Here is a 25,965-nt window from a genome sequence, read left to right on the forward strand (position 1 = left end):
TGTCTGCAGTACGACTGGACCACTGTAGGATAAGTTCCTATTGTTTTATGGGAGAAATACAAGAAACTGCCAAGTGAGCTGCCTCTGTTTCTTAGAGGTTCATGACTACTTTTAACTCTTTTGACTATTGTTCTGTTACCTTTGCAGATTTACCCCCCAATAGATGGTGTCTGACAACCCCAGCATGTTACAATGTTAGGTAGATGGAACAAACATCTCCATGTGTTTTGAGTTAATCATTTTCATCCATGTGTGATTACAAGTTAATTCAGAGCTTTATTTTTTCATTAAAGGTCGTTATTTTAACAAATGGTACTTTTTTTCTTAAAACTATGAAGCATCCATTAATGTGATCATTTTCTCCTTGCTTTTTTCCTCCCTGGGTTGGAAGTTAGGCTTCTATTGTTTCCATAGGGGACAGAGGCCCTAATAAGTGTCCAGTAGGGCTAGGTGGAGCTTGCAATATACAAAATCAAATGAAATGGGGGAGGGGGGGTGATGCAATCAAATATATACAACATATCTTGTTCTTTAGCCAATGTCTGTCCCCATCTACTCCTCCAGCTTTTATGACCTGGATGGCACCTTGGATGCATGGCGGAGTGGACCCTGGAGCGAAGGCCTACAGCTCAATGCAGGGAGGCCAGCGGCCTGGGAGGGGGGAAGAGGGGGAAGCTGGCAGTCGGGCTGGCATGGGGGGCAGAGGGGGGGCAGGGGGTTCTGCGGAAACAGGCACGCGCAGGGCGGGGACAGAGGGGCAAAGCCCCGCGTAGCCGGGAGAAGCAGCTCGTTTGGGGGGGGGGCGGATTTTGGCAGCTGTATTTTCTTTGCCAGGGAGGATGGGCTGAGGGCAGGCTGGGCGGGCAGGGGCCTGGCAGAGGGAGGGTGGCCGGACTGGCGGGGCTCAAGCTCCTGGGCAATCTTTTACCGCCCCAGCTCCTGCCGCCCTGTAAGCGGGGGGCCTCCGCTCCCCCACCAAGCAACGCCCGCCCCGCAGGGGGCCGGGGCCGGGGCCGGGGCCGCCCAGCGGTCACGGGCGGGGCAGGGGAGCCGGCGCTCGCGGTCGTTTCTCCGCGGAGCCCCCCAGGGGCGCGGCCCAGGCGCAGCAGGGGGCGCGCGAGTGACCCACTCCTCCCCGCCCCTCGGGCGGGGCAGCGACTGCTCGAACTACAGCTCCCAGCCTGCCCTGCGGCCCAGAAACTACAGCTCCCAGCCTGCCCTGCGCACAACCCGTGACGTCCAGGGGCGCTGGGAGCAGGCGTGAAAGAAAGGAGAGGCGCGATGCATGCTGGGAAAGGCTGTCATTGACGGGCGGAGTCTCGCTCTCTGCCCCGGGGCGGGGGGGCAACCAGACCGCTTGGCCCCCGCGCGGGAAATCCGCCCCGCTAGGGGGCGACTGGGGTCCGAGGAGGGGCGCAGCCATCTTTGTTGGGGGCAACGCGCGGGGCGATGCGCAAATCGTGCGCGGCGCTTCGGTGCAGCAACCGCTATAGCAGCCGCCGCCGGCAGCAGCTCACCTTCCACAGGTACCGCCCGGCCCCCGCCCCGACCCCGGCCCCGGGCTCCCCCTTCCCTCAGGTACCGCCCGGCCCCGGCCCCGGGCTCCCCCTTCCCTCAGGTACCGCCCGGGCCCCCCGGCTTCCCTCAGGTACCGCCCGGCCCCCGCCCCGGGCTCCCCCTTCCCTCAGGTACCGCCCGGCCCCGGCCCCCGCCCCGGGCCCCCCAGCTTCCCTCAGGTACCGCCCGGCCCCGGCCCCGGGCCCCCCGGCTTCCCTCAGGTACCGCCCGGCCCCGGCCCCGGGCCCCCCGGCTTCCCTCAGGTACCGCCCGGCCCCGGCCCCGGCCCCGGGCTCCCCCTTCCCTCAGGTACCGCCCGGCCCCGGGCCCCCCGGCTTCCCTCAGGTACCGCCCGGCCCCGGGCCCCCCGGCTTCCCTCAGGTACCGCCCGGCCCCGGGCCCCCCGGCTTCCCTCAGGTACCGCCCGGCCCCGGGCCCCCCGGCTTCCCTCAGGTACCGCCCGGCCCCGGGCCCCCCGGCTTCCCTCAGGTACCGCCCGGCCCCGGGCCCCCCGGCTTCCCTCAGGTACCGCCCGGCCCCGGCCCCCGCCCCGGGCCCCCCGGCTTCCCTCAGGTACCGCCCGGCCCCGACCCCGGCCCCCGCCCCGGGCCCCCCGGCTTCCCTCAGGTACCGCCCGGCCCCGGCCCCGGCCCCGGCCCCGGGCCCCCCGGCTTCCCTCAGGTACCGCCCGGCCCCGGGCCCCCCGGCTTCCCTCAGGTACCGCCCGGCCCCGGGCCCGGGCCCCCCGGCTTCCCTCAGGTACCGCCCGGCCCCGGGCCCGGGCCCCCCGGCTTCCCTCAGGTACCGCCCGGCCCCGGGCCCGGGCCCCCCGGCTTCCCTCAGGTACCGCCCGGCCCCGGGCCCGGGCCCCCCGGCTTCCCTCAGGTACCGCCCGGCCCCGGGCCCGGGCCCCCCGGCTTCCCTCAGGTACCGCCCGGCCCCGGGCCCCCCGGCTTCCCTCAGGTACCGCCCGGCCCCGGGCCCCCCGGCTTCCCTCAGGTACCGCCCGGGCTCCCACCCCCCTTCCACAGGTACCGCCCGGCCCCCCCTTCCCTCAGGTACCACCCGGCCCCCCACCCCCCTTCCACAGGTACCGCCCGGCCCCGACTCCAGGCTCCCCCTTCCCTCAGGTACCGCCCCGCCCCCCCTTCCCTCAGGTACTGGCCCCCCCTGGTCCCCAGCCACAGGTACCAGCCCCCTTCCCTCAGATATCGGGGACCCAGCCCCCCCCACCCTTCCACAGGTACCGGCCCCTCCCCTCAGGTATTGGGGCCCGGCCCCTCCCCACCCCCCTTCCACAGATACTGCCTGGCCCCTGCCCTCCCCCTAGCCACAGGTATGGGCCCCTTCCCCCTGGCCCCCTTCCCTCAGGTACTGGCCCCTCCCCGGTCCCCAGCCACAGGTACCAGCCCCCTTCCCTCAGGTATCGGGGCCCGGCCCCGGCCCCTTCCACAAATACCAGCCCCTCCCTGCCCCCCTTCCCTCAGGTACCGGGGCTCGGCCCCTCCCCCAGGCACGGCCACCTCACCCCGCTGTCTCTGGCAGGTTCCCATTGAGCCGGCCCGAGCTGCTGGCGCGCTGGGTGGGGAACATCGGCCGTGGCAATTTCCAGCCCAGCTCGCACACGGTGCTCTGCTCGCAGCACTTCCAGCCGGACTGCTTCAGTGCCTTCGGCAACCGCACCAACCTCAAGCCCAACGCTGTGCCCACGCTCTTCGCCTTCCCCCGCACCGTCAGGGTGAGCTAGACGGGGGCCGAGCTCTAGGGTTGCCAATTTTGGTTGGATGTATTCCTGGAGATTTCATCACATAACCATCTTTAATTAAAGATTAATTCCCGGAGACTCCGGGCCAATCCTGGCGGCTCAGTAACCCTACTGGGTTCTAGCTCTGGTTGTGGGAGAGGTGGAGGAGGGGCTGTGAATGGGGCTGTGTGAGACACTGGGGAGCTTATTGGCCACTGCGCTCCCCCCTTTCTCCTTCTGTACCATGGGGACAACATAACTGACACTGCTCACAAAGGGCATCACTTTATTTCACATATCATGTGAGCTGTTCTTTAGTGTCCCAAGTGCTTTGCCCCTTGCATTAGTCAAGGAGTCACTCCCTGTTATGGATTTTTATGATAGTCAATTCCCAACCACTGTTAACCTACGCCTGCTCCCACTGAAATCAGTAGTAAAAATGCCACATCGAGTGGTCCGCTCTAATCGTGTGTTTAATGCACTTGGGCTGCTGGCAGTGCTGGGAAAATACTAAGTGCTCCTGTTAATAATAATTAATCTTTAGCCTCTCTCCTTACACTTAACTTGTCAATATGCTGCAACAACAGATTCTGATTTCTAACCTGTGAAAGAGGTTCTTGAAAAATGGTATCCTGCACACAGATTCCCTCGTCCTCAAAGTGAATTCTCACACATTTATTCATGCAAACCATATACGTTTAAAATACTGACATATGAGGGAAGCATGTTCCACTATCCCTGTAACAGTTTAAATACTACAGAAGACAAAACGATCATCACTCTTGGCTAGAGTAGCCACAAGTTCTCTCCCCCTCAGTTCTAGCTAAAAACCTGAAATGAGTGCTATTATACCAACAGTCCTACCCCTTTCAAAAGTAAAGGGGGAGAAGGTCCTACCAGGTCTCAGGGGGATGCTAGTTCACCTGGAATTGATTGTGGGTTAGTTATAACTGATCTTACATAAACAGAGTTTATGCATCTATACACATCACCCAGTCTTATTCCCATTTTGCTTAGTCAAACAGAGGAAGTTTTTGTTAAAACCTTGTGTGAAGCTTAAGGATACAATATTACATTGTCTCGAGAACTGTGATCATTTTTTACTGCTGTCATTTTTCCTTGGAGAGCCAAGAATGTTGCATGTGTTTGCCTTCCAAATGGGAGTCAGACTTGGGCAACAAGTAACACTAGGATCTCAAACGTCACACTAACCTCAAAGCCTTGTCCTTACTATAGCAAATCAGGAAGGAAAAGAGCCCTCTATCTGATGCTGAGGATTCCAGATTGCCTAAGGTATATTTGTCCCTTCCAGCCTTTTGCATCCCTTTTTTTTTTTTTTTTAAACCTGAGGGCAATGCTGCATTTTGCTGTAGAGCACATTATGATTCTGTCTAGGATTTGGGGTCCTTTCTCACTGAAATACCCCCTTTTTGTAGATACTTGTCTAATATGCCAAACTGTGTGAAGTGAGTATTTTCACTGGATGGCATTAGAGCAAGCTAAAAATTTCAGTCCCAATTGCTTATCACTTCTATTTTAATTCCAGTTAGTAATTTTGTACTTTATGTTGAAATAAAAATGAAGGCCTAAAGGGAGCATATGGCTCATTTACACTGACAGTCTCTTCTGGAACAGAAATCACTTGAAACTTTAACAACAGGGGTGTTGAAAATAGGAGCTGCTTGAGGTTGGGTAATTCTCCTGGTCTCTTTAGGACTTTACAAGGACAGAGGATGGAAGGAGATTAGATGTAGAAACTGTTCTGCATCAAGAGCCCCAACCCAGTACAACAGAGGAACCAATAGAAGAGGTAAGAGTTAGTCACTTTACCTCATATCTTAGGCAAAATCAGTTGACAGTTACACACAGCTGAGCTCAAAGCACTACAGAGATAGGGAAACAGAAATGAGTGAATGTTTTATTACTTCATATGGAGAAGAACTGGCTGTAGCAGACCTCTACACTCTTGTCTTGAAAACTTAATAAGATTCTTACAGAACTGGAGAGCAGGCATCTGTTGAGCTTTGGTGACTTGACCTTGCTTCAAGAATAATTCAGTTTTCATGAAGTATATTCAGGGGGATTGGGTAAGAGCCCAGCCACTGCTAGTTTCTGGAGATTTGTCTTCAAACACAGAAGGTCCCACGTTAAGAGAGTTCAGTGCTGAGCTTTGGGGATACCTGTCCATTACAAAAACTACTATACAATTTGCTGAAAAAAAATTCTCTAGGGGTCACAGCAGGAACTGGGGAGTCAGGAGACCTGGATTATATTGTTGGGTCTGCGACTGACTAGCTGTGTGTTGAGCAAATTGCTTCCTCTTACTGTACATTGGGGAGAATGCAAACCTAACCTGGGAAATATGGAGACACTTCAGTCTCAGAGAGACAGGCAAAGTAGCGTGACTAGTAGGAAAGCTTCTGCTTGACTCCCTGGATTGGAATCGGGTTGCTCAGGATGTGGTACATTAGTCATGTTGTGGAAGAAGCTTGCATAGTGTCTCCCTGTATAATACCCATCTAGCCAATCTCTGCATCCCTCACTTTCACTCCCTGTATTCTTTTCAGGTTAGTACAACTAAGGCAACAGAAGTGGAGGGCTGGCTGCTGCAATCCAGGCCCCCAGTGCAGAGACAGCACCCAGTTCAGACCTCAGATCACAGCTATGCTGTCAGTGACCGTGCTTCCTTAAAACAAAAACTCTTCCAGGCACTAGAGGAAAATGAAAAACTGCGAAAACGCCTGAAGGTTAAGAGCATGGCACTGAGGAGGATGTTTGTGCGGCTCCAGGCCTGCAAAAAGGAGCAGCAAAAACACCAGGCCAGACAGCCTCCTGGGAGGGAACAGGGCCTGACTTTCTGAACACTTGTCTACCAGCAAGAATTGTGGTTCGACAGGCTGCTGACTAGAGTATTTTAATAGTGAGTAACCTACTCACTACTGTTTCTAATGAGCATAGCTTAAAGTTCACATACATCATAACTACCCAGCATGCACATGGTCAAATGAGAACTAGGGAAGGAAGCTTGGCTGAGAAATAGCATGTAAAAAATTCCCCAAACCCGCACTTCTTGCCTCAGCATTTGTAATCTAAATGCCTTTATAATAAAGAAAGAATGCCAGGTGCATATGGGTGTATGAGAAGAGACTCTAGCTTAACTAAATGTAATTGCCAGAAAAGTTTCCAATGTTAATTATAAGAAAAAATGACTATGACTTAACAGCAAATGTTTTACTGCTATTTTATACGTACCACTACTTCGCACCTCAGCCTTCACTCAATTCCCACACAATCCTGTTACGAGAAATTCTGTTACAGTAGCCACAGCAACATCGTTTTAAGCACCCTACAAACAGAGATGAGACAGTTCCTTCCTAAGAAGAGCTTACATCTGAGACTAAGATACAATATTAAAATAAAAAGCTGGTGAGAGGTGGAAGAGTTGATGCACATTTGAGTATTTTATTGAAGATGCTGGCATCCTGCCCAGCCATCATCACTTAGCAACTTACTGTAAAAACCACCATTCACAGTGGGTCTTGAGGAAGGATTTGCAAGAGGCCAAGCTTATATTTATAAAAATATAACTAACTCACCACCCACAGCTTTCAAAGAGGATTTATTATGACAATACAGTGTTTTCTCTTCCACCAGCTTTAAACAAGGTGACGTAATCAAAGTGTGGAAGATCCATCTGCAGCAAAGGAAACACCGGGCAGTTTTCAACTGAAAATTGATTGAACACAAAATTTATTGCACAGCTGACACTTAGCTTCAGATCAAAGAACACTGTGAGATGGTAGTGAATGAAATGCATTCCTAGAACAGGCGCTGTTCACGCATAAAAAGGTGAGATTTTTCTGATAAAAAACCTGGCAAGCAGCACTTGATTGTAGGAGCAAGGAGGGGAGAGATAATCATCAGCTTTCCTGGAATAGCTGTGATAAACCTGCTCTTGGACAAGGACTATTGCAAATGAAATTCCCTGATGTGATTTCACGCTTGTGAGGGGGAGACAGGACTGACATAAGTAAACAGAACAGCAGTTACACTACAGAAATAAGGGGCCAAGATGCATGTCAGGAAGTTATTTACTCCAGTAATTAGCAGTAGCAACAATGCCTCTGTCAATACATGCTTCTTTCTAAATCTCTTGCATATAAGTGATGAAGGCCCACCCAGGACTGGCCAAGAGTAGAACTACGTTTCAGTGCCTGTGTAATAGCCACCACTCTCCCTTTTATATAAATATCTAAAAGTACTAAGATGCCAGATACGTAATAGAGCTATTTCCAGCAGCCCTGCTGCTTTCAGCTAGGTTGGCAGAGCAAGAGTGCACCTCGCTGGAGGTCAGGTAAATCACAGGCAGGGATTGTATCCTAAGGCTATTCGAGGGAATCTAGCCACTCAGACAGGTGGCAGTCTCTGTTTCAAAGTTTTCAGTTCCTCCTCCTATTTGGCACATCTCTACGCTTAAAACAACATGCAGTCCTTGGGTGAGGAATTAATTAAAATTAATTTGACATGGACAGTGGTTATAATCTATAATTAATCTGGAGTAGTACTAGTGCTTGGAACAAATGCTACTAGCAGCTGGATCGAAGCATGCTGAAAAAGGTTCACGTGATTAGGAAAAGCAGAGAACTTCATTCCAAACATACTTGTCCTTAAACAAAAAGTACATTTAAATACAGAAGTGGGGTGAACAGCACATCCTCTGTCCAGTAACCAGATTGACAGAGAGGATTCTTAGGAGGTGGCCACAAACTTCACTTTCCCCTTAGGAGCAGAAAGGGTTAAATTAGCTACTTGTTTTCAGTTAACTTAACCCCAACTCTGTAAGCTTGAGGGAAAGTGAGTGCCAAGAGCCTCCTCCACTTCCCATCTTGCTGACAGGGAAAGGAAACAATGAGACTGGACAAATGAGCTGCAGTTAACTCACAGCAAAAAGGGCTTGGACACATGACAGCTAGGGCTCTCCCTCTCACACCTCCCAGGCAGGGGATGGGCACACAGAGAGCACTGCATGTTCTCAGCCATGTTCCCTATTGGCTGCCAAGCCACAATCCAGGGCAGTATTGCCTTGGAGGTACCTGTAAGAGCAGATTTTCTCGTTACCCCTTAACATAATTGGTATGACACTGCCTTCTATATGGATCATAAAAATAAAAACATCTCCGTTTCTGTTTCAAACTTGTAGAATCCAGGGGGAAGGTTTTGCAGCTTCTGTTGATTCAGGTACCATACATGACACCCTGTTTTCTCACCACATTAGCCATCCGCATCAATCCTGTGAGCTGTTAAGAACAAAGGGACTCAGTTCATGTTTGTTAATAGAGATGTCCTAATTCTCAGCAACATTTACCATAGTGTCATTTGCAGAACAGAATTATTAGCAGCAAAGGAAATCACTGAATGCAAGACTCTCACCTACTATCAAAAGAAAGAGATTGATGACTCAGAAACCATAATTTTTCAAAAGGATAGCACACAGTCTGAGGTGCCAAGACTGGTTTAGAAAGGACTTGTACTCTTTAGCCAAATCACAATGCAGCTATTCATTAGAGAGACATCCAGAACAGGCAAAGAGTCCTGTGGCACCTTATAGACTAACAGATGTATTGGAGCATAACCTTTTGTGGGTGAATATCTGACGAAGTGGGTATTCATCTACGAAAGCTTATGCTCCGATACGTCTGTTAGTTCTATACGGTGCCACAGGACTCTTTGCTGCTTTTACAGATCCAGACTAACATGGCTACCCCTCTGATCCAGAACAGGCTAACTCCTCAGAGCTAATGGTACCAGTGTCCCTGGAAGAGCACTTGCACAATTGAGACATCCCTACCAGCAACAGCAAGGCATCACTGATGCCAGATACTGGGGTGGAGTGCACCCCAGTGAATTGTGGGGGGGCCTGAGGAGATCCTGTCCTCTCTGCTGGAATTGGGGCTTGGTGACTGAAAGAAGGAGAAAGCAATCCTTGCTACTTACATTGCTTTGGTATCCTAAGGGCCTCGCTGTCAGCAGACATCACTTGATGTAGAACTCCCCGAAACTGATACAGCACTTTCAAACTCTTCTCTTCGCCCACACAAGGGTCATAGAACCCAGGCAGGCCAGTCTTTAACAACAAAAACAACACACTGAGCACTCTCACAGCTCTTCCACTCGTGCTTTTAGGTTACAATAGAGGGAGTTTTAAAAGGAGTTGAAGCTGGTCTCCTTCACAAGGGACACCATCAACACCAACTAACTAATGTAAAACATAAGTTAAAAGACACTCTCAATTACACCTGCCTAAAGGCTGGTTTTATAATTTAATTTTCCTATTTTATTAAGTATTTTTCTCCCCCTGCAGCTGAGTGAGAGACTCTCACAAACAACAAGGGAAACTGACTGTGTAGGGAAGTCAGCAGAAGTGACTAAGAAGTGCAGCCAAGGTAAAGTAAATTCAAAGTAAATAAAAAAATAATTCCCCCTCTAATTTTTCTGCTAGTGGTTTTAGGCATTATTTATAACAATAGCAGGTAAATAATTTTTCAGACATGTAATTTTCAAGATGACAGTGTCCCTTTAACATCCAACATTAGCTAAATGCATCTGATTCTCCCACTCACCTACAGTAGTTATTATATATCTGATAATATAATTGAGCGAGGCCTTCTGTTCCCTATACAAGCCATGGACATTCAGGAAAAGAGTCAGCTTTGTTAAGAGTTTAAATAACCAACATGAACACCTATCATTTAAGAGTGCTTTAGAGCAGCTCCTTCTGTGGATGCACTTGTTCTGGATTAGAGTTTACTTCTGGTTTGTTTGCCTGCACTCTGCCAGGGGAGGATGCTGTTGTGCAGGACTGAGATATGCAGGGCCAGCAGCAAAGGTGAACACCCACAAGGCAATTAAGCACATGTCATTGCATACCTTGGAGGCCTCTGTGAGGATAAGCTTAGAGTCCTTCACCAAGCACTGCAGGGGCACAGTCACATCTATGACTTTCACCTTCTCGTTCTTCCTGCTATTGTCATTGACAAATTTCCCATACCAGGCGTTCACTACAATCAAACCTGCATTCCACACAAGAACAAAGATATGGCAAAAGGCTCCCCCAGGTACCTGTAGAGAAGCTGATGAAGAGATCAGCCCACCCCTTTTCCTAGCATTCTTCTCATACTGCCTGAGGGAACCGTTTTCAAGAAACAGTGTTGGAAGGGCAAATACAGAGCTTGCCTCAAAAAAATTCAAAATCATGCACAATGCTAGGCCAAGTCCAACCTGGGAACGAAAGGAGTGTTTCAACTAGGACGTAAGGAAAATTCCTACACTGACCCGATCCCCTATAACACCAAATCAAATGAGTGGTGAACCTCCCCCAGGGACTGAGGCACAAACAACAGCCCCCGAACCACACTTCCCCACCCAGGGCCATCCCAAGGTAGAGCCACAGTGCCACTTTAACAGTTGTCATTAAGATCTGGCGTTAACCTAGAATGGTCATAAAAGTGGCAACTCCCACTTCTCAGAGATCATTTCAGGCTATCTGCAGACTCAGGAAGATGTCACTACATCAATTATCCTCACTTCACTTTTGGAACATTATCTTTGCAAGTGTAAACCCTAGGACATTAAAGAATTAAGATTCTAGATCACGGGTGAGCAAACTAGGCCTGCGGGCCACATCTGGCCCGCCAGTCGATTTGATTTGGCCCTTGAACTCCTGCTGGGAAGCAGGGTCAGGGGCTGCTCCAGGCACGCGTGCCGTGCCTCCATGCAGCTCCCAGAAGCAGTGGCATGTCCCCCCTCCAGCTCCTAGGTTTAGGGGCAGCCAGGGGACTCCACACACTGCTCCCGCCCCAACTGCCACCTCCACAGCTCCCATTGGCCAGGAAATGTGGCCAATGGGAGCTGCAGGGGCAGCGCCTGCAGACAGGGCAGCACACAGAGCCGCCTGGCCACACCTCCGCATAGGAGCCAGAGGCGGGACATGCCGCTGCTTCTGGGAGCTGCTTGAGGTAAATGCCCGGAGCCTGCACCCCTGAGGCCCTCCCGCGCCCCAACCTCCTTCCCTAGCCCTGATCTGAACCCCTCGATCCCAGCCCGGAGCACCCTCCTGCATCCCAAACCCCTCATCCCTAGCCCCACCCCAGGGCCTGCACCCCCAGCCAGAGCCCGCATCTCCCCACCCCGTGCCCAAACCCTCTGCCCTAGCCTTGAGCCCCCTCCTGCCCTCTGAACCGCTTGGGCCCAGCCTGGAGCACTTTTCTACATCCCAAATCCCTCATCCCAGCCCCATAGCCCACATCTCCAGCTGGATCCTGCACCCCAACCCCCTCCTGCACCCTGAACACCTCATTTATGGCCCCACCCCTGAGCCCGCACCCCCAGCCAGAGTCCTCACCCCCTCCTGCACCCCAACCTCAATTTCATGAGCATTCATGGCCCACCATACAATTTCCATACCCAGATGATGTCCTCGGGCTAAAAAGTTTGCCCACCTTTAATACCTACCTTCCACTTCTCTCCCCAGCCCTTCAATCTCTATAGGGATCCCACTCCCCATTCCTCTCCTCAAACCCTTCAAAACAAGTAAGTTATGCTGCACTTTTTACCCATCCTGGCTTCCTCTGCCTCAATTATCCTCCGGACGGACTCTTGCATTAACCGAACCTGCCACAACACAAAGGACAAAATAAAATTCAGCAGTCAGATTCCATTTAAAAAGAGATATGAACTCCAAGTGGGAACAGTTTCCTTTAGCTCAGAAGGCTCACAAGGGACAAGTGAATTAGGAAGACACCTGCAGACCAGGGCCTGGGCATGGTCTCAGAGCTCACCTGAGCATAAATATGAAAATGAAGATGAGAACAAAAACACAGGAAAGGGGGAAATGCCTCAAACTGCCCTGGGATTGCGGCCACAGGGCATGGGAATGTTAGGGACGACAGGAAGGCTCCAAGTCCATGTCTGGAGATCACCCAATCCATGGGTAGAGTGTCCCACAGAAATGAAAGATTGCCAACAATTGTGGCTTGTGGGAGGCTCTGTATTCTGTTGCCCTCACCAATGAAAGCAGCACACTCAGCCACTGGGGTGAAGGGCAAGACTCAGTCTTACTTCCTGGGCTGGGGGGCGGTGAGAGGTTCTTCCTCCTGTGCTGCTGCCGCCGCCCCCCCACCCCTCTGACTGGGTACTGCCTGGCAAGAGATGGGAACAGGGAGGAGCAAAAATAACATCCTGTGGCTCACCATGGGGGAGGGGCGGGGGGACGGGAGGGCAGGCACACAGAGCTGCCATAAGACTCTTGACTCTTTCTGCCCCCCTTCTCTACTGTGAGAATGGCATTGGGTCCTGAGGGGAGGTGGAAAAGCTCTGCCTGCTGCTGCAGCGGTCATGATTGGCTATTCTTCCCCAAGAGGCAGACAAATGTGGAATGCAGCCAATCAGGGAGGGGATTTTTCCCCCAGGCAGGGCTAAAATTTCCAAGAGGGCTGGAGCTCCTCACATCATCAGTAGACTGGCTCCAGCCCTGGCAAAAATCACACCACTCAAAATCTCAAGAATTGACAACACTGCAGGCGGTATGCGTTCTGCAAATGAAAATGGGGACACAGCTGGAGAACAAAATGTGTGGCATATGCTGTATGGAACAATATAACCAAGGATGAAACTAACAGGCAAGACTGGGGACAGAGGAATGGACGACTTACTGCAGCTTCCGCCTCCTGCTTCTTCTGTTGGACATCACTGGCGGTACTTTCCCTTTGTTTCTCCAACTCTCTGACATGAGGAAGTTGAACACCACATTAGTTATAGGCATTAAATACGATTCAGTGCAAGGATGCACTTCCCATGTCAGTGCCTTAATGCTCCTACTGACCTCAATCAGGCTGGTTTCAAGGCCTGCGTTGGAGATTCTTTACAGCGATCATCCTTCAGGCTCCCCATTTTAACTCCCAATATAGCAATTGTACTGCAGAGAAATGCCCCTAAACCTGCCACCCCGCTTCCAAAAGCACCTGAGTAGGAGAGCCCAGCTCCGTATTTAGAACACATGACCTCAGACTCACTTCTCCTTTTGTGCCCTGAGGTAGGGTTTGATGATTAGCCTATGCATGGCAAAGTAGATAACTAGGGGTCCCACGGTGGCATAGAAAACAGCACTGGGTAGCAGCTGATCTGTCAGGTGGACAGGAAAGAAGTAGGTCTGGCTCGCCCTGTTCAACCTAAAACAAAGAAGAACAAAGCAGCTTATCAAAGCAAGTCTGGAGTTCTAAAGCACACAACAAAATATGTTTAATGGCGGCCAACAGTGTAGGCTCCAACTCAGCAGCAGCAACCACCAGAGGCAGTGGGATAGTCTGAACTCTGAACCCAAAGGTGAAGAGCTCATGGACTCAGTCAGAACAGCAGCAATGGAGAAATCTGAAGCCTGGCAGAGCCCTTACTTTTAAGGAGCAGGTGTCTCCTCTGGAGATACTTGGTTGGAGCTGCAATGATGTTCTGGGGTCTATTTAAAAAAATCTTGAGAGAATCTCTTGTGGTCCCAAGACTCATTGGGGAAAGACACAATCACCCCTTCCAGAGGGAAATCAGGAGCAGTTGCTTACTGTGAAAGAATCTACTGCTGCACTGTTCCCCACCATCGCTTCCTGGATTCCTATCCAATAAGGCCAGGAACGTTACTGGTCCCTGTACACATCATGAGATAACCAACGTTCAAGGTTACATAGGAACAGAGGAATGCTCTCAAAAGAAGGATCATATTCATGCACATGCCTTGCAGGAAGGAGAATATTAATGTTCATCAGATGCTTATGGTCAAATTTATTTGAGCAAGTTTGTCATGATCTGAAGTTTTATCACCAGGGGAATCTCCTTCCTTTAAGGTTTTTAAGGTCAGGCTTGACAAAGCTCTGGCTGGGATGATTTAGTTGGGGATTGGTCCTGCTTTGAGCAGGGAGTGGGGCTAGATGACCTCCTGAGGTCCCTTCCAACCCTGATATTCTATGATTGTGATCTTAAGTGTTTTTGGATAGGTTCTGCAGTGTTGTCACGCCCTCTGCTGGCAAAATCAAAATTTGCATGAGAGTCTATCAACACAGTGTTCTGTTAGTACCTCTTTGAAAGCTGCAACATGTTAACTCCTAGGGAAAACTGATATATTCTTAACTCTAACAATCTAGGTTGGTCTGAATTTTTGCCTGTGTGTAAAGTTGTGGTAACTGGAATGCAATTGAAGATATTTTAAAAAACACCTCAGTATCTATCCACTTACAGTAATTTGCTAAGCTTGATTTTTAGAATGCACCCTCAGATATTTTTAACATACTTACACACTAATGCCAGATGAAATGCTCAGCCTCCAACAGAAGTAGGCTTAGAGGGCCACATCCCTCTATTAAAAGTGAGAGCAGCTGCAACCTGCTCCATATTATGGCATGTACATGCATCACAGTCTTTGGGTTCCTGTTGCCAGTATGCCTAAAATACCTTAGCTTGGGTGCCCCAATTGAATGCATCAGACACATGAATGTGTGTTACAGTCATAGCCACCAACATCACAGTTATAATCTTGAACTGACTTGATTTTCAGAGACACTCCCTGTGGAACACCAACACTGACAGTGGCTCCCAAAATACTGTGTCTGGAAATCTTCCTCTCTGCTCCATATTCCACTATGGTCCCAAAGAAACCTGCCCTAGAATGACAAAACCAGAAAACAATAAGACAAGAGCAGTGTCCCCAGTTTCACTTTTAATATCCAATTCTGTTTATTGTAGTTCACCATGTATCACAAAGGAGAGGTTACCAACCTTGTGCAGTAACTAGAGTTCTTCAAGATGTGCGTGATCAGAGATTTTCGTCAGCAGAGTACACGGGTCCATGTCTGCGCCCTAGATATCCTTGTGCTCCGGTGCAAGGGTGTATGGGGGGACAGAGGGGATGGAAGAACTGCCTCCACTCCAATTCCTTCTCAACCACGGAAGTCTAGCAAGATTGCAAGGCAGATGGGAAGGGGCAGGGGTAGTGGAGCACCCAGAGGGACACATCTTGAGGAACTCCAGTTACCATACCAAGTCAGTCACCTCCCACTCTTCTTTGAGTAGTGTCCCTAAGGGGTCTCACTTCAGGAGATCCTGAGTGTGGGAGGAGCGTGCTGAGGAGGCTGATTTAGTATGGATCATAGAACAGGGTCACCAAAAGCCACATCAGCTCTTTAAGCAAGCACAGGAGCATAGTGCTGGAAAAACATGTACCAAAGATCAGGTGGCTGCCCTGCAGATATCTGAGTCAGGATGTTTTTCTGTAGGGCCACTCTGAGATTGAGCCCTAGTGGAATAAACTATCCTTTTAAGAGGGGGACAAACCACCGAGGCTTCGTAACAGCTTAAGAAGCATCCTACAACAGTCTTTGGGTGGAGAATGGATGTCCTTTTATTCATTCCACGACAGAGCTGAAAAGCCTTGGGGAAGCCCTAAGGGGGTCAGTTCTGTCGCGGTAAAAGGTGAGCTCTTCTAACATTCAATGTATGGTGGCTCATTTCTTCTCTTGAAGAGTGAGGCTTGGGGTGAAACACCAGTGGGGGAAGAAACTTTAGATAGAAAGCGAGGGTGTGGATGTAGTGTCACCTTGTTACGACAGAACACCGTATACAGTGGGTCAACCATCAGGGCTCCTATCTCCCCAACACCCTTCCTGGCTGAGGGACAAAGGAAGGAGGGATCAGCTCCCCATAGGTTCAAACTGAGATTTCTTCTGCACATTGAAGACTAAACTGAGATCCCATGGTGGAGTGGGTTTTTTGACAGGAGGAAAAATGTTGAACAGGCACTTAATAAACATCATCACAATCAGGTGTCTGAAGAACTGAAAACTCAATAGGGGGGTGAAAAGCTGTGATGGCAGCAAGGTGAACCTTAACCGAGCTCAGCAATAATTCCATGATTTTTAAATTTGGCAGATAATTGAGAATGTGCATCACATGAGACTCAAGAGGAGGTATAGATCAGTGGAAACATTTCCACTTCTGTAGGTAGGTTTTCCTTATAGTAAGTTTTCCACTGAGATCTTTATGTGGTGTGATATGCACCAGTTGCACAGTTTTTCTGACTCCGAACAAAAGGATCTTTCTCCTCCTTACCAAATGATAGAATGCATAGCTGCTCTGTTGGCCAGCATTATTATGACTGGGTTCCCCCAGATGTGGGTAAGGAAGGGCTGGCAAGTGTAACAAGGATTTCCTCAGCTGGTCCATTTGTCCTGAGCTGTGAAGTCCTGGAAGTGTGCACCCCAGCCCAACAGGGAAGCACTGTGGTGATGATCCTTGTGGGAGAAGGCTGTGACAATGGAACTCCCACACATACCTCTTTTGGATCTTTCCACCAAACTGCCACCCTCACCACTACAGGCCGCCAGTCCTGGAGCTCCCAGGTGCCATGGGAGCTGGACCCCTCCTCTCCCCTCCCGCAGCAGGACTCCGACTCTCATTCCCTATCAGCCCCATTTTGTCACAGTTATTTTTAGTAAAAGTCAGGGTCAGAGGTCACAGGCTTCTGTGAATTTTTATCTATTGCCCGTGACCTATCCCTGACTTTTACTAAAAATAACTGTGACAAAATCTTAACTTTAGTAATTAGTAAAGGGACGCAGCACAAGGCTGCTATACTTAAAGGGTCCTTGGGTCGGGACAAGGAGCAGTAGGTGGGACTGCACCCCCCCAGCCACTGGAGGAAGTGGCTATGCCCTAAGGAAAGGAATTAGAACTCTGGCACCCCAGGGAAGGGGGCCACACTGGGACTGACTCAGCGGGGAGCTGTGGTCAGAGAACTGAGTCCAAGAGGGGTGGCTTAGCAGGAAGGCTGGGGGTCACTGAGGACTCAAATAGAGGCAAAGATTCCCCAGGGAAGAAGCCCTTGGGGTGCTGCTCAATTCCAGATAAGGAATTTTGCAACCTAGCCAGACCATGCAAGGGTACTGTGATGGGCCCTCTTGGGCTGGTTAAAGACTGAGTCCAGGAGGGCTACAGGAAGATGCACCAACAGAGGGGGTACTGCGATAGGCTGCAGTTGGACTAATTAGGGGCCTAAGACTTGGGAGGGCTGCAGGTTGACGCCAACGGAGAGGGTACGACGATGGGCCCTGTTGGACTATTAAAGGCTGAGCCCAGGGAGGGCTGCAGGAAATTGAGGCCATTTTTGGACTGTGTACCCCAGAAGGGATTTGTTGGTTTCACACACAGACTGTGTGTGACTTAGCTGGGGAGTCACTGAATACCCACCTGACAAATGCATTCATTAACAGCCTTGACAACAAGGGAGCTGGGTGTAGGGTGGAAGAAAAAAAATATACTCCAAGCCTCTGGGTGGTATATAATATTTTTGTCAGTCTGTTTACACTTAGGTAGCATGGTAGCTGGAATTTGCTGAGCCATAAAGGCTGCGTCCAGCAAACAGACATTGATTTGGTATCTCACATGTTGATCAAAAAGCTAGTATAATATAAAATTAACATGGCACACATTAAATGGATTAAAAACTGGCTAACTTATAGGTCTCAAAATATAACTGTAAATGGGGAATCATCATCAAGTTAGTGTGTTTCCAGTGGGATCCCGCAGGGATTGGTTCTTGTCCTGTGCTATTTAACATTTTTATCAATGACCTGAAAGAAAATATAAAACCATCACTGATAAAGTTTGCAGATGGCACAAAAATTGGGGGAGTGGTAAATAGTGAAGAGGACAGGTCACTGACTCAGAGCAATCTGGATCGCTTGGTAAACTAGGTGCAAGCAAACAATGTGTTTTAATACATCTAAATATAAATATGTACATTTAGGAACAAAGAATGTAGGCCCTATTTACAGACTGAAGGAGTCGTGGTGGACAATTAGCTGGACATGAGGTCCCAATGTGTTGCAGTGGCCAAAAGAGCTAATTTGATCCTGGGATATAGAAACAGGAATCTTGTGTAGGAAGAGAGAGATTATTTTACTTTGCTTTTGGCACTGATGCAACTACTGGAAAACTGTGTCCAGTTCTGGGGCCCACAATTCCATGTGTTAAATTGGATGTTAAATTGGAGCAGGTTCAGAGAAGAGCCACAAGAGTGATTAAGGATAAGAAACATGCAGTGTAGCGATAAACTATCTAGACTGAGTTCTTTGAGTCCAACAAAGAAAAAGTTAAATGGTGACTTAATTACAGTCTATAAGCATCTACATAGGGAACAAATATTTAATAATGGACTCTTCAGTCTAACAGAGAAATGTCTAACACAATCCAATGGCTGGAAGCTGAAGCTAGGCAAATTCAGACTTAAATAAGGTGTACATTTTTGACAGCGAAAGCAATTTAACCATTGGAACAATTTACCAAGGGTCGTGGTGGATTCTCCATCACTGACCATTTTAAAATCAAAATTGGATGTTTTTCTAAAAAATCTGCTTTACAAATAATTTGGGGGAAGTTCTATGGTCTGCATTATACAGGTCAGACTAAATGATCACAGTGGTCCCTCCCTTCTGGCCTTTGAATCTATGCATCAATTAAATTGATGGGCAAGGTGATTTTGCCCTAAGCAGACAAATGGAGGATGTCCAACAGGGAATTCTGGGGATCCTTCATCTCCTCCAGTGGAATTTGTAAAGTCTCTTGGAAGGTATCCATTTCAGAAGATCTTGAAAGGCCTTGAAATCATAAATATTCAGCATAAAATGGCAAGGAGGCACAGTAGTGTCATCTGGTGAGAAGGAAAATTTGTGGGAAGGTAATCTCTCTTCTTTCTCTTCTGGCTCTTGGTCCTCTGAGAGATCCTCCTGTGGAGCAAGAACCAGGGTGGCGGTTGTTGATCCTCACATGCCCTCTTACAATATGGGACCCAGTATACCTGGTCACCATCAGGGGCCCACAGATTCCAATAACCCCACTGTGGTGCAGTGTAAGGGAGGGGGCAGAATCCCAGGGTTGCCAGGTATCTCTCTGGTTGGAACTTATTCCTCGGGGTGCACCTCAAGGGAGGGAGTCTGGAACAGGAAAGTAGAGGAGCCTTGTATGGACACCTTGGAATCAGATGAGGTGTCATCGCCGTATCCACCGGTGCCAGTGCTGGAGGCCAGAGAGGCCCAATAATGGCATCAGTACTGGAGACCAAGACTTGTTTGGCTGGTTAGATGATACCAGAGGATGTCTCAGTACTGGCTGGAAATCCTTCTCAGTAGCCTCAGAGTTTGTGTGTGGCTGGTGACCATGATGGTACTGGAGGACGAGTCACCAATGTCAATGGCAGGACCAGAGGTTAAGTAGATTCCGGGAGGTAAGTCAGCACTGGCAGAGCGTCTCTCTGGGGACCCCTCAGCAATGGTGACTCAGATGCCTCCCAGTCCTCATGGAACAGAAGCCAGTATGGTACCAGGGACTCTGGACAGGGGCCCCCACAAGTCAGGTGGTAAGAGCAATCCATGCACCCTTCTTGGCTGGCTGGCTGGCTGGCAGGTACCAACCATGATTTCAGCTTGTCCTTAGAGTCCTTGTGTTTCAAAGGCACCGAGTCCAGTGCCAATGCCGATGCCACTTGAGGTTGTTTACCTCACAGTTTCTCAGTACGCAGTGTTGTCTTTTTAGCCAGTGCCAGGATCTTGGTTGGGGGCGGGGAGAAGGGGTTTGAGTGTCGAGAAAGAGCCTCGGCAGTACCTGTGTTGGGATGTGAGGTCTCCTGAGGCCTGGACCCAGAGGTGACTTTTCTCTTCTCTTAAACCATTCTCCAGAATGGGATATCTCCTTTTTTAGGGTCAGAATGGTTCTAAAGGGGCCCCAGAGTCTTTGCTTCCTGCCACAGCAGTGATGGTGGCCAGAGCTCTCTGCGCAACCAAATCTGACGTATTGGGCGTGACTCAGACCTTCCAGGTCTCGGAAAACACTCCATCAACACGAGTTTTAGTCTGTTCTCCTTCAGTATTTTAGACTTGCTTTTAAATCCTGAGTAGATCTTACATTTCGATGGGATGTGAGTTTTTCCCAGGCAGTTGACGCACCTGAATGTCTGTCACTGCAGGGAAGAGACCTATGGCAGGTCTGGCAGGGTTTGAAGCCAGGGGTCTTGAACATAACCCATTACTCGAGGCCATGGATTGTGGCCCAAGAAGAAAAGAAATACGCAGATCGGGCAAATGAAACAGGGGGATGCTAAAGTGTGCTAAACAACGGGAAAATATATAAAGAAAATCACTAAGAAGAAAAAGTAAAAGACATGCAGCATGCCATGTTGCCAACTATAGCCAACACAGCAATGCTCTGTCTCAAGCTGCAGGTAGTTGAGAGAGAACTGAAGTGCCAGCAGGGCCATACCCCCACACTATGCCCTTACATTGGAGCACCAGGATACCTAGGGTGCAGGCGCAAACTCTGCTGGTGACAGTCTCCCACGAGGAGCACACAGGAGCATGCCCATCCTGAAGTGGAGCTGCCACAGGCAGACTCGTTGAAGAAATAGCAGCAAATTAAAACAGGAAACAATATGGAACAAGAAAAAGACGTGTTTAGGGGCTGTTCGTTAGTGAGTGATTAACTATGTAAATACAGGACCTAAATGGAGGAGGCCCTTTTCAGTTAGTACAGTAACAAACTGGCAAGGCTTTGTTGGTGATGATACACAGATATCAAAATAATACAGGTACAATCTCCCCAGCTGAAGAGGACAAAGACTCATCTTAGCCCCAAGACTGTGACCCTTCATTTAGTCACATTAACAGAGAGAATTAAAAATCAAGGGAAGCAGCTCTTCCACCAAGAAATACACAGGCATCAGAGCACAAACTACACAGAGGTACAGCAGCAGTAACTGGGTTTCCTTGCCAGATGCTCTGATGCAAGCCCCACAGGAACATTCCCACTTATACTCACTTGAGGGAACCTTTAACTCGGGTTTGATCCTCATCCTGAAACTTATGCTGGTAACTGATCATCATGAAGGAGTGGGGGATTCCGAGCTGAAACACCAGAGAGGCATAAGTTCATGGACAAGCTGTATCAGCCACAGCTGAGTACTCCACTGATGTCCTTTCCAGTCCCTTCTGCAGGGTAGACATCACCCCAATAGCTACCACCTGCATGTCACAACCCTCCACCTGTGCTCACAGTGTCACTCACTGAATTTTAGACTGTGCCCTGTGAAGCCTTTACTTGGGACTGAGAACGAAGCTGAGCGGGGCTTTGGAACAAGAGAGGGACTCTTACAAAGTGATCTGCAGAACAACAGTTGGAGAAGTGCTGCCTTGAAGGGACACTGTCAGCTGGTTTAAGATCTCATTTCATTGCTGTTCCTGGGAAATTTCCAGGCACCACTAGTTAGCAAAACTGATACCTGCCATATGATCCCAGACAAATGGGGCCATTATGAAACACCCTGCTCCCCACCCAGACCCGTAAGTCTTTATATTAGTGTGATCACATCAGAGCAGCAGGTTGAGTGTTCATGCCAACACTCTGGGAAAGCGCACGCATGCAGACAGGGTGGGTGGATGCACTCATTGCAGTGCTCAGAGCACTTTGCGGGTACATTCAGGAATGGCAAGTATCTCCATATGGCAGGAAGATTAGTGTCGCTTTCCACAGAAGAGGCAGAATCAAGGCTGTTCTCAAGTGTCTCCTGGAAACATTGGAATGCTGAGGGGAAGGTTACGTGTTCTGCTGAGCAGAAATCACATAGACTGTCAACGTGTCATTCAGGAGTAAGAGTGCAGCGGCAGAATCTGCTGCTGGAATTCAGAGCAAACAGCTGCTTTTCAATGCATTCTGCAAAAAGGGAGTTGGAAAAATTGTTTTGAGCAGAGACACAAATTTTAGGGTGCACCAACCTGAGAACTTCCCTTTAAGCTCTTTTGCTCCTGCTTCTCTCTCGCCCCCCCAGGAGGAGGAAGGAACACTAACTTCATGGAAATCAGTGGCAACACTGCTATGTCCATAAGCCAGCTGAAGGGACTGAGTAAAGTAGCACAAACTATGCTCCAAGAAATGAAACAGTCTCCCAGCCCAAGGAACTGAAGCCTGACACATTGCTCTCCATATCTCCAGCACATGAACATTATGAGCTGTGTCCTCCAGCTCACTACCACAATACTAGCCATCTGTTCTGGGCAGGGGGCTGCAAAGTGAAGGGCTAATCCACAAACCCATCACACTAACTAAATTCAGACAGGTGCTAATTACATAAATTATTGACAGAGGTTATAATGGAAAAGGGGCAAGCTACCTTCCAATGGGCACTATAAGAGGCAGCTCAAATATCAAGAAGGAGCTTGCTCTCCATTACGAACAACCCTCCAAGTCTTACCTGCAAGGCCACTGTGAAATGACTGGTTTTGGTATCCCGGACAATACTCGTATTCATGGCTGACTGGATGCCCCATCGCCACTGTAAATAGCCCATTGTGTTCTTATCTAGGTTCCGTGCCAGGACAGTCGTGAGGCCTGGTCGGATTCCACGGGACGAAAACTGAAGAGCACAGTTTGTGGTGATGAAGCTGCAAGAAATAAGGAGAGCATCAGCAGCAGTAAGAACAGAGACTCTCTAAAAAGAACAGAGACTCTCCTGTCACCCAGGAGCTTTGGCATGCAGGACTCTCAAGAGACACTCGCTATCCTTCAGCTCCAATATCAGCTGCAATCAGTTCATACATTAGACACTGGCAGCACTGTAAGCCCCCAATTCAGTCAATCATGTGATAACATTAGGGCCAGCCCAACAGGAGTGCAAACACTGGCAAGGAGGCTTGCCTCATGCTTACTGCGCAACAAGTATGGACTCAGTTCTGTGGAAACAGCACCACCACCTGCTATGGAGGCCTCCTATTGCTGCCCAGCAGCTCCCCACCACCAGGATGAGAGGCAGCAGCAGTACGGTCTCGAGGGGCCCACGTCACAATCTGGGCTCTGAGAATGGGATGTCTGAAAACCAGAAGGGCTCAAAGGGAAGGAGACAGCACTGTCACCAATGAGAAAGAGGCTCTAATGCAAAAATGCAGTCAGCATCTAGCTTGTACTTTTCTGCACAAAAGGATGGTTCTGGTCATTTGCAAATCACCACCTGGCAAAGGGCAAACCGTGCATTACTTCTCTAATCTCCTTTCTTAATGTCAGAACCTCTCCTGCACATGTGAGTCCCAGAAGAGCCCTGGATGCAGAGGCCAGGAGTCTGGAGAATGTCACTGAGCATTATTTCTGCACAGCATCATAAGGCTTGTGACAAAGAGATCTCCTGAGCTTCGCTCCCTCTTCTCCCCACTTCATAGAAAGCCATTCCTGTAATTTACAGCTTAATGATATCCCACAAAGCAGCCTCTATTTCCTAACCTATCTGACCTTCAAGTTCATCCTCTGAAAAACCAAGGTGTCTAGCAGTTCTACTTTCCCCCTTCCTCCCCTTTCAGATAATTAAGAGGAGGCTTAGTTACACTAGCCTTGTTCCCTTCTTGGGAGCCTGTGTCACTTGTACATGCCAATACCAGCCTGCTTCCTTTACCCTCCAAACGGAAAAAAAACAAACCACCCTTCCCTAGTTCTCTCAAGTATCCCAAATTGAGCTACTACCCCTTCTCCCAGGTGGAAAAGGGGAACTGAGTCACAGGCTTTGGGTTCACTTTGAAAATAAGCAAACTGCTGCCTCCAAACACTCCTACTGGTGACAACACTGAACACAGTGGATCAGATGTGAGACAGTCACAGACACATGCTTTGTCATGCTCTCATTTATTTCTGGGTTGTTCTCTTTAAACAAAAGGAAACGAGGAATTTAATTCAAACTTTTAAAATTATGCTCTCAGAACTGACTGCTCCCTTACAAATCCTGCCTGAGAAGTGGCTGTTTTCTACTGAGCTACACAATCCTGCTGATCACTCAAAAGAAGAAATGAAGAAGTTGCCTTTGAAAGTTGTTTCAAAAAGTGAAAAATGTGCCTCCTTCTGGTTACAACATCTCAATAAAGCTGAAGCTGGGTACGCAAAGCTTCACACGCCGGATGAAATAGAAGAACTGAACAGCAACCATCTCCACAGTACTCAATCCCTAAAGCAATAACCACTGTCATAAAAGAATAATAAAAGTTGTGAAAAAGCATCCGTTCGCTCCCTCCATTAAAACCGGGATCAACTCCTGTTTTTTGCCATGAAATTAACTGTAACAGAAATACTGCACTCAAGGAAATTAAGAGCTTGGATGGTGAAGTGGAGAAAAAGAAGTTTTGACATAGAGCAACCAGCTGCTCCCTCTGGTTCGTGTGTGTGTGGGGGGGGGGGGGGGGGTTTTCCCCGCTATGACTAAAGATAACACTGTCTAGGAGTTTCCTCCCAGTCTGGTTTCTTCAAACGCTTGACTCTGGACCAAAGTCAGACTCTTGTGTTTAGGAGATCACAAACTGTCATAGAATTGACTGTGAGGACATAAAACCGGCAGTGTGACCTCCTTACAAGAGCAAATATAGACCAAAGATGGGAAAGGACGCAATCCTTGCTAAAACCTGCAGAGTACAGTTAAAATGCATGGTACCAACAACAAAATAAAATAAAATCTAAGCATTTTCTCTCATATGAAAGTCCTCTGTAAGGTTTAAATTGGACTGCCATGTTCTATGTAATAAACAAATCCAAAGTGAATATGAAAGGGCATTTCAGTCTGGAACATTCATGAACAGGGCTATAGAGTAGTAGCTGTTTCTTATATTTACCATCTTGGTGTAAGATTACGAAATATCTTCAGACCAAACAGAGGTCCCTGAAGGTCTCCAGCTCCAAACTCTAACTGTTTAAATATAAGAGACAAAACAGTTAGAAGGGAACATCTTTCCCAGTAGTTGCACAGTACTGTCTATTCTATTTAACATTGCCTTACGCTATAGGCACATTAAATACCTCAACATAGCACAAATCATTCATGTCTGTTCACTTTAGCAATCTGTCTTTTCTATTAGTGTTATGCTCAGGAACACAAAAGGTCTCAATTTGTATACTCTCAATGACGATAGCAAAAAAACCCTGCCAATTATACAGTCAGAGTATTATAATCAGAACACTGCCTGCTCCAATCACTACAGAAACAACACGAGAACAAGCAATCGTTTGGCCTTGAGAGGCCTCCTTCCGTTTTTAAATTTTGATGTTTACAGGTTCAAGATATTTTCATATCTTGAAAATATGCAAGGAAGGAATTTTCATATTCCTGTAACTGAGACCTCCAACTCATTGAGTCCACTGAACAGCAGGTAGATGGTGATCACTACAACCCAGGTCAGATTGGAATGGGTGATAGAGAGCTGGAAGACTCCACATCCTATTCCTACCCCCATGCCACTGTCTGATCTGGAGGTTCTCAGAGAGACACCTCCTTACAGTTCTTAGCACCTGTGACGCATGACCAGAAGGGTTAAACATCCTGCAAAATAAATAACCCTCAAAAGACACGTGGAGGGATAATGTTTGTGTATTTACATATGTGTGAATAGGGTCGACAATGTAATCAACAGTCCCTGTCTATGCTGTATGTATAGTTCAGAGATCAAAAGAACATCCTAGCATTTAAATTAATTGTAAACTTGGGATATCTCAGTATTCATCTTTCTTTGAAATGTACTGTGAATGGTGGAAGAACAAGCAAATTGCCTTATGTTAAT

The 25,965-nt window shown here is 48.8% G+C and overlaps 2 protein-coding genes across 4 annotated transcripts in view; one reads left to right on the plus strand and one right to left on the minus strand.

Moving 5' to 3' along the window:
- The first annotated feature begins 1,292 nt into the window (after positions 1-1,292).
- On the plus strand, positions 1,293-6,702 carry THAP3 (THAP domain containing 3). Of its 3 annotated transcripts, XM_084652124.1 has the most exons (5): positions 1,295-1,526; positions 3,103-3,295; positions 4,538-4,594; positions 5,016-5,111; positions 5,869-6,698. In XM_084652124.1, exons 1-5 carry the CDS (start codon positions 1,450-1,452, stop codon positions 6,160-6,162), a joined length of 717 nt encoding a protein of 238 aa, XP_084508250.1. In that variant the 5' UTR covers positions 1,295-1,449; the 3' UTR covers positions 6,163-6,698. The 3 variants fall into 3 exon arrangements, with proteins under 3 accessions (XP_084508252.1, XP_084508250.1, XP_084508251.1); XM_084652126.1 differs by lacking the exon at positions 3,103-3,295 and having other exon boundaries at positions 1,293-1,578; positions 5,869-6,702; XM_084652125.1 differs by lacking the exon at positions 4,538-4,594 and having other exon boundaries at positions 1,299-1,526; positions 5,869-6,607.
- Positions 6,703-7,034: 332 nt separating this feature from the next.
- The window catches only part of DNAJC11 (DnaJ heat shock protein family (Hsp40) member C11), a 74,848-nt gene continuing 55,917 nt past the window's right edge, over positions 7,035-25,965 (minus strand). The window contains exons 7-16 of the mRNA XM_084652121.1: positions 25,024-25,097; positions 22,635-22,824; positions 21,206-21,291; positions 14,887-15,003; positions 13,372-13,527; positions 13,012-13,081; positions 11,914-11,971; positions 10,229-10,371; positions 9,296-9,425; positions 7,035-8,598 (exon numbers count right to left, since the gene is read on the minus strand). Of these exons, the coding sequence (XP_084508247.1) occupies positions 8,573-8,598; positions 9,296-9,425; positions 10,229-10,371; positions 11,914-11,971; positions 13,012-13,081; positions 13,372-13,527; positions 14,887-15,003; positions 21,206-21,291; positions 22,635-22,824; positions 25,024-25,097 (1,050 nt within the window). The 3' untranslated portion in view covers positions 7,035-8,572. The remainder of the gene's footprint in view (positions 8,599-9,295; positions 9,426-10,228; positions 10,372-11,913; positions 11,972-13,011; positions 13,082-13,371; positions 13,528-14,886; positions 15,004-21,205; positions 21,292-22,634; positions 22,825-25,023; positions 25,098-25,965) is intronic.

This window comes from Lepidochelys olivacea (genome assembly GCF_965140295.1).
Source record: "Lepidochelys olivacea isolate rLepOli2 genome assembly, chromosome: 18".
Taxonomy (NCBI): domain Eukaryota; kingdom Metazoa; phylum Chordata; order Testudines; family Cheloniidae; genus Lepidochelys; species Lepidochelys olivacea.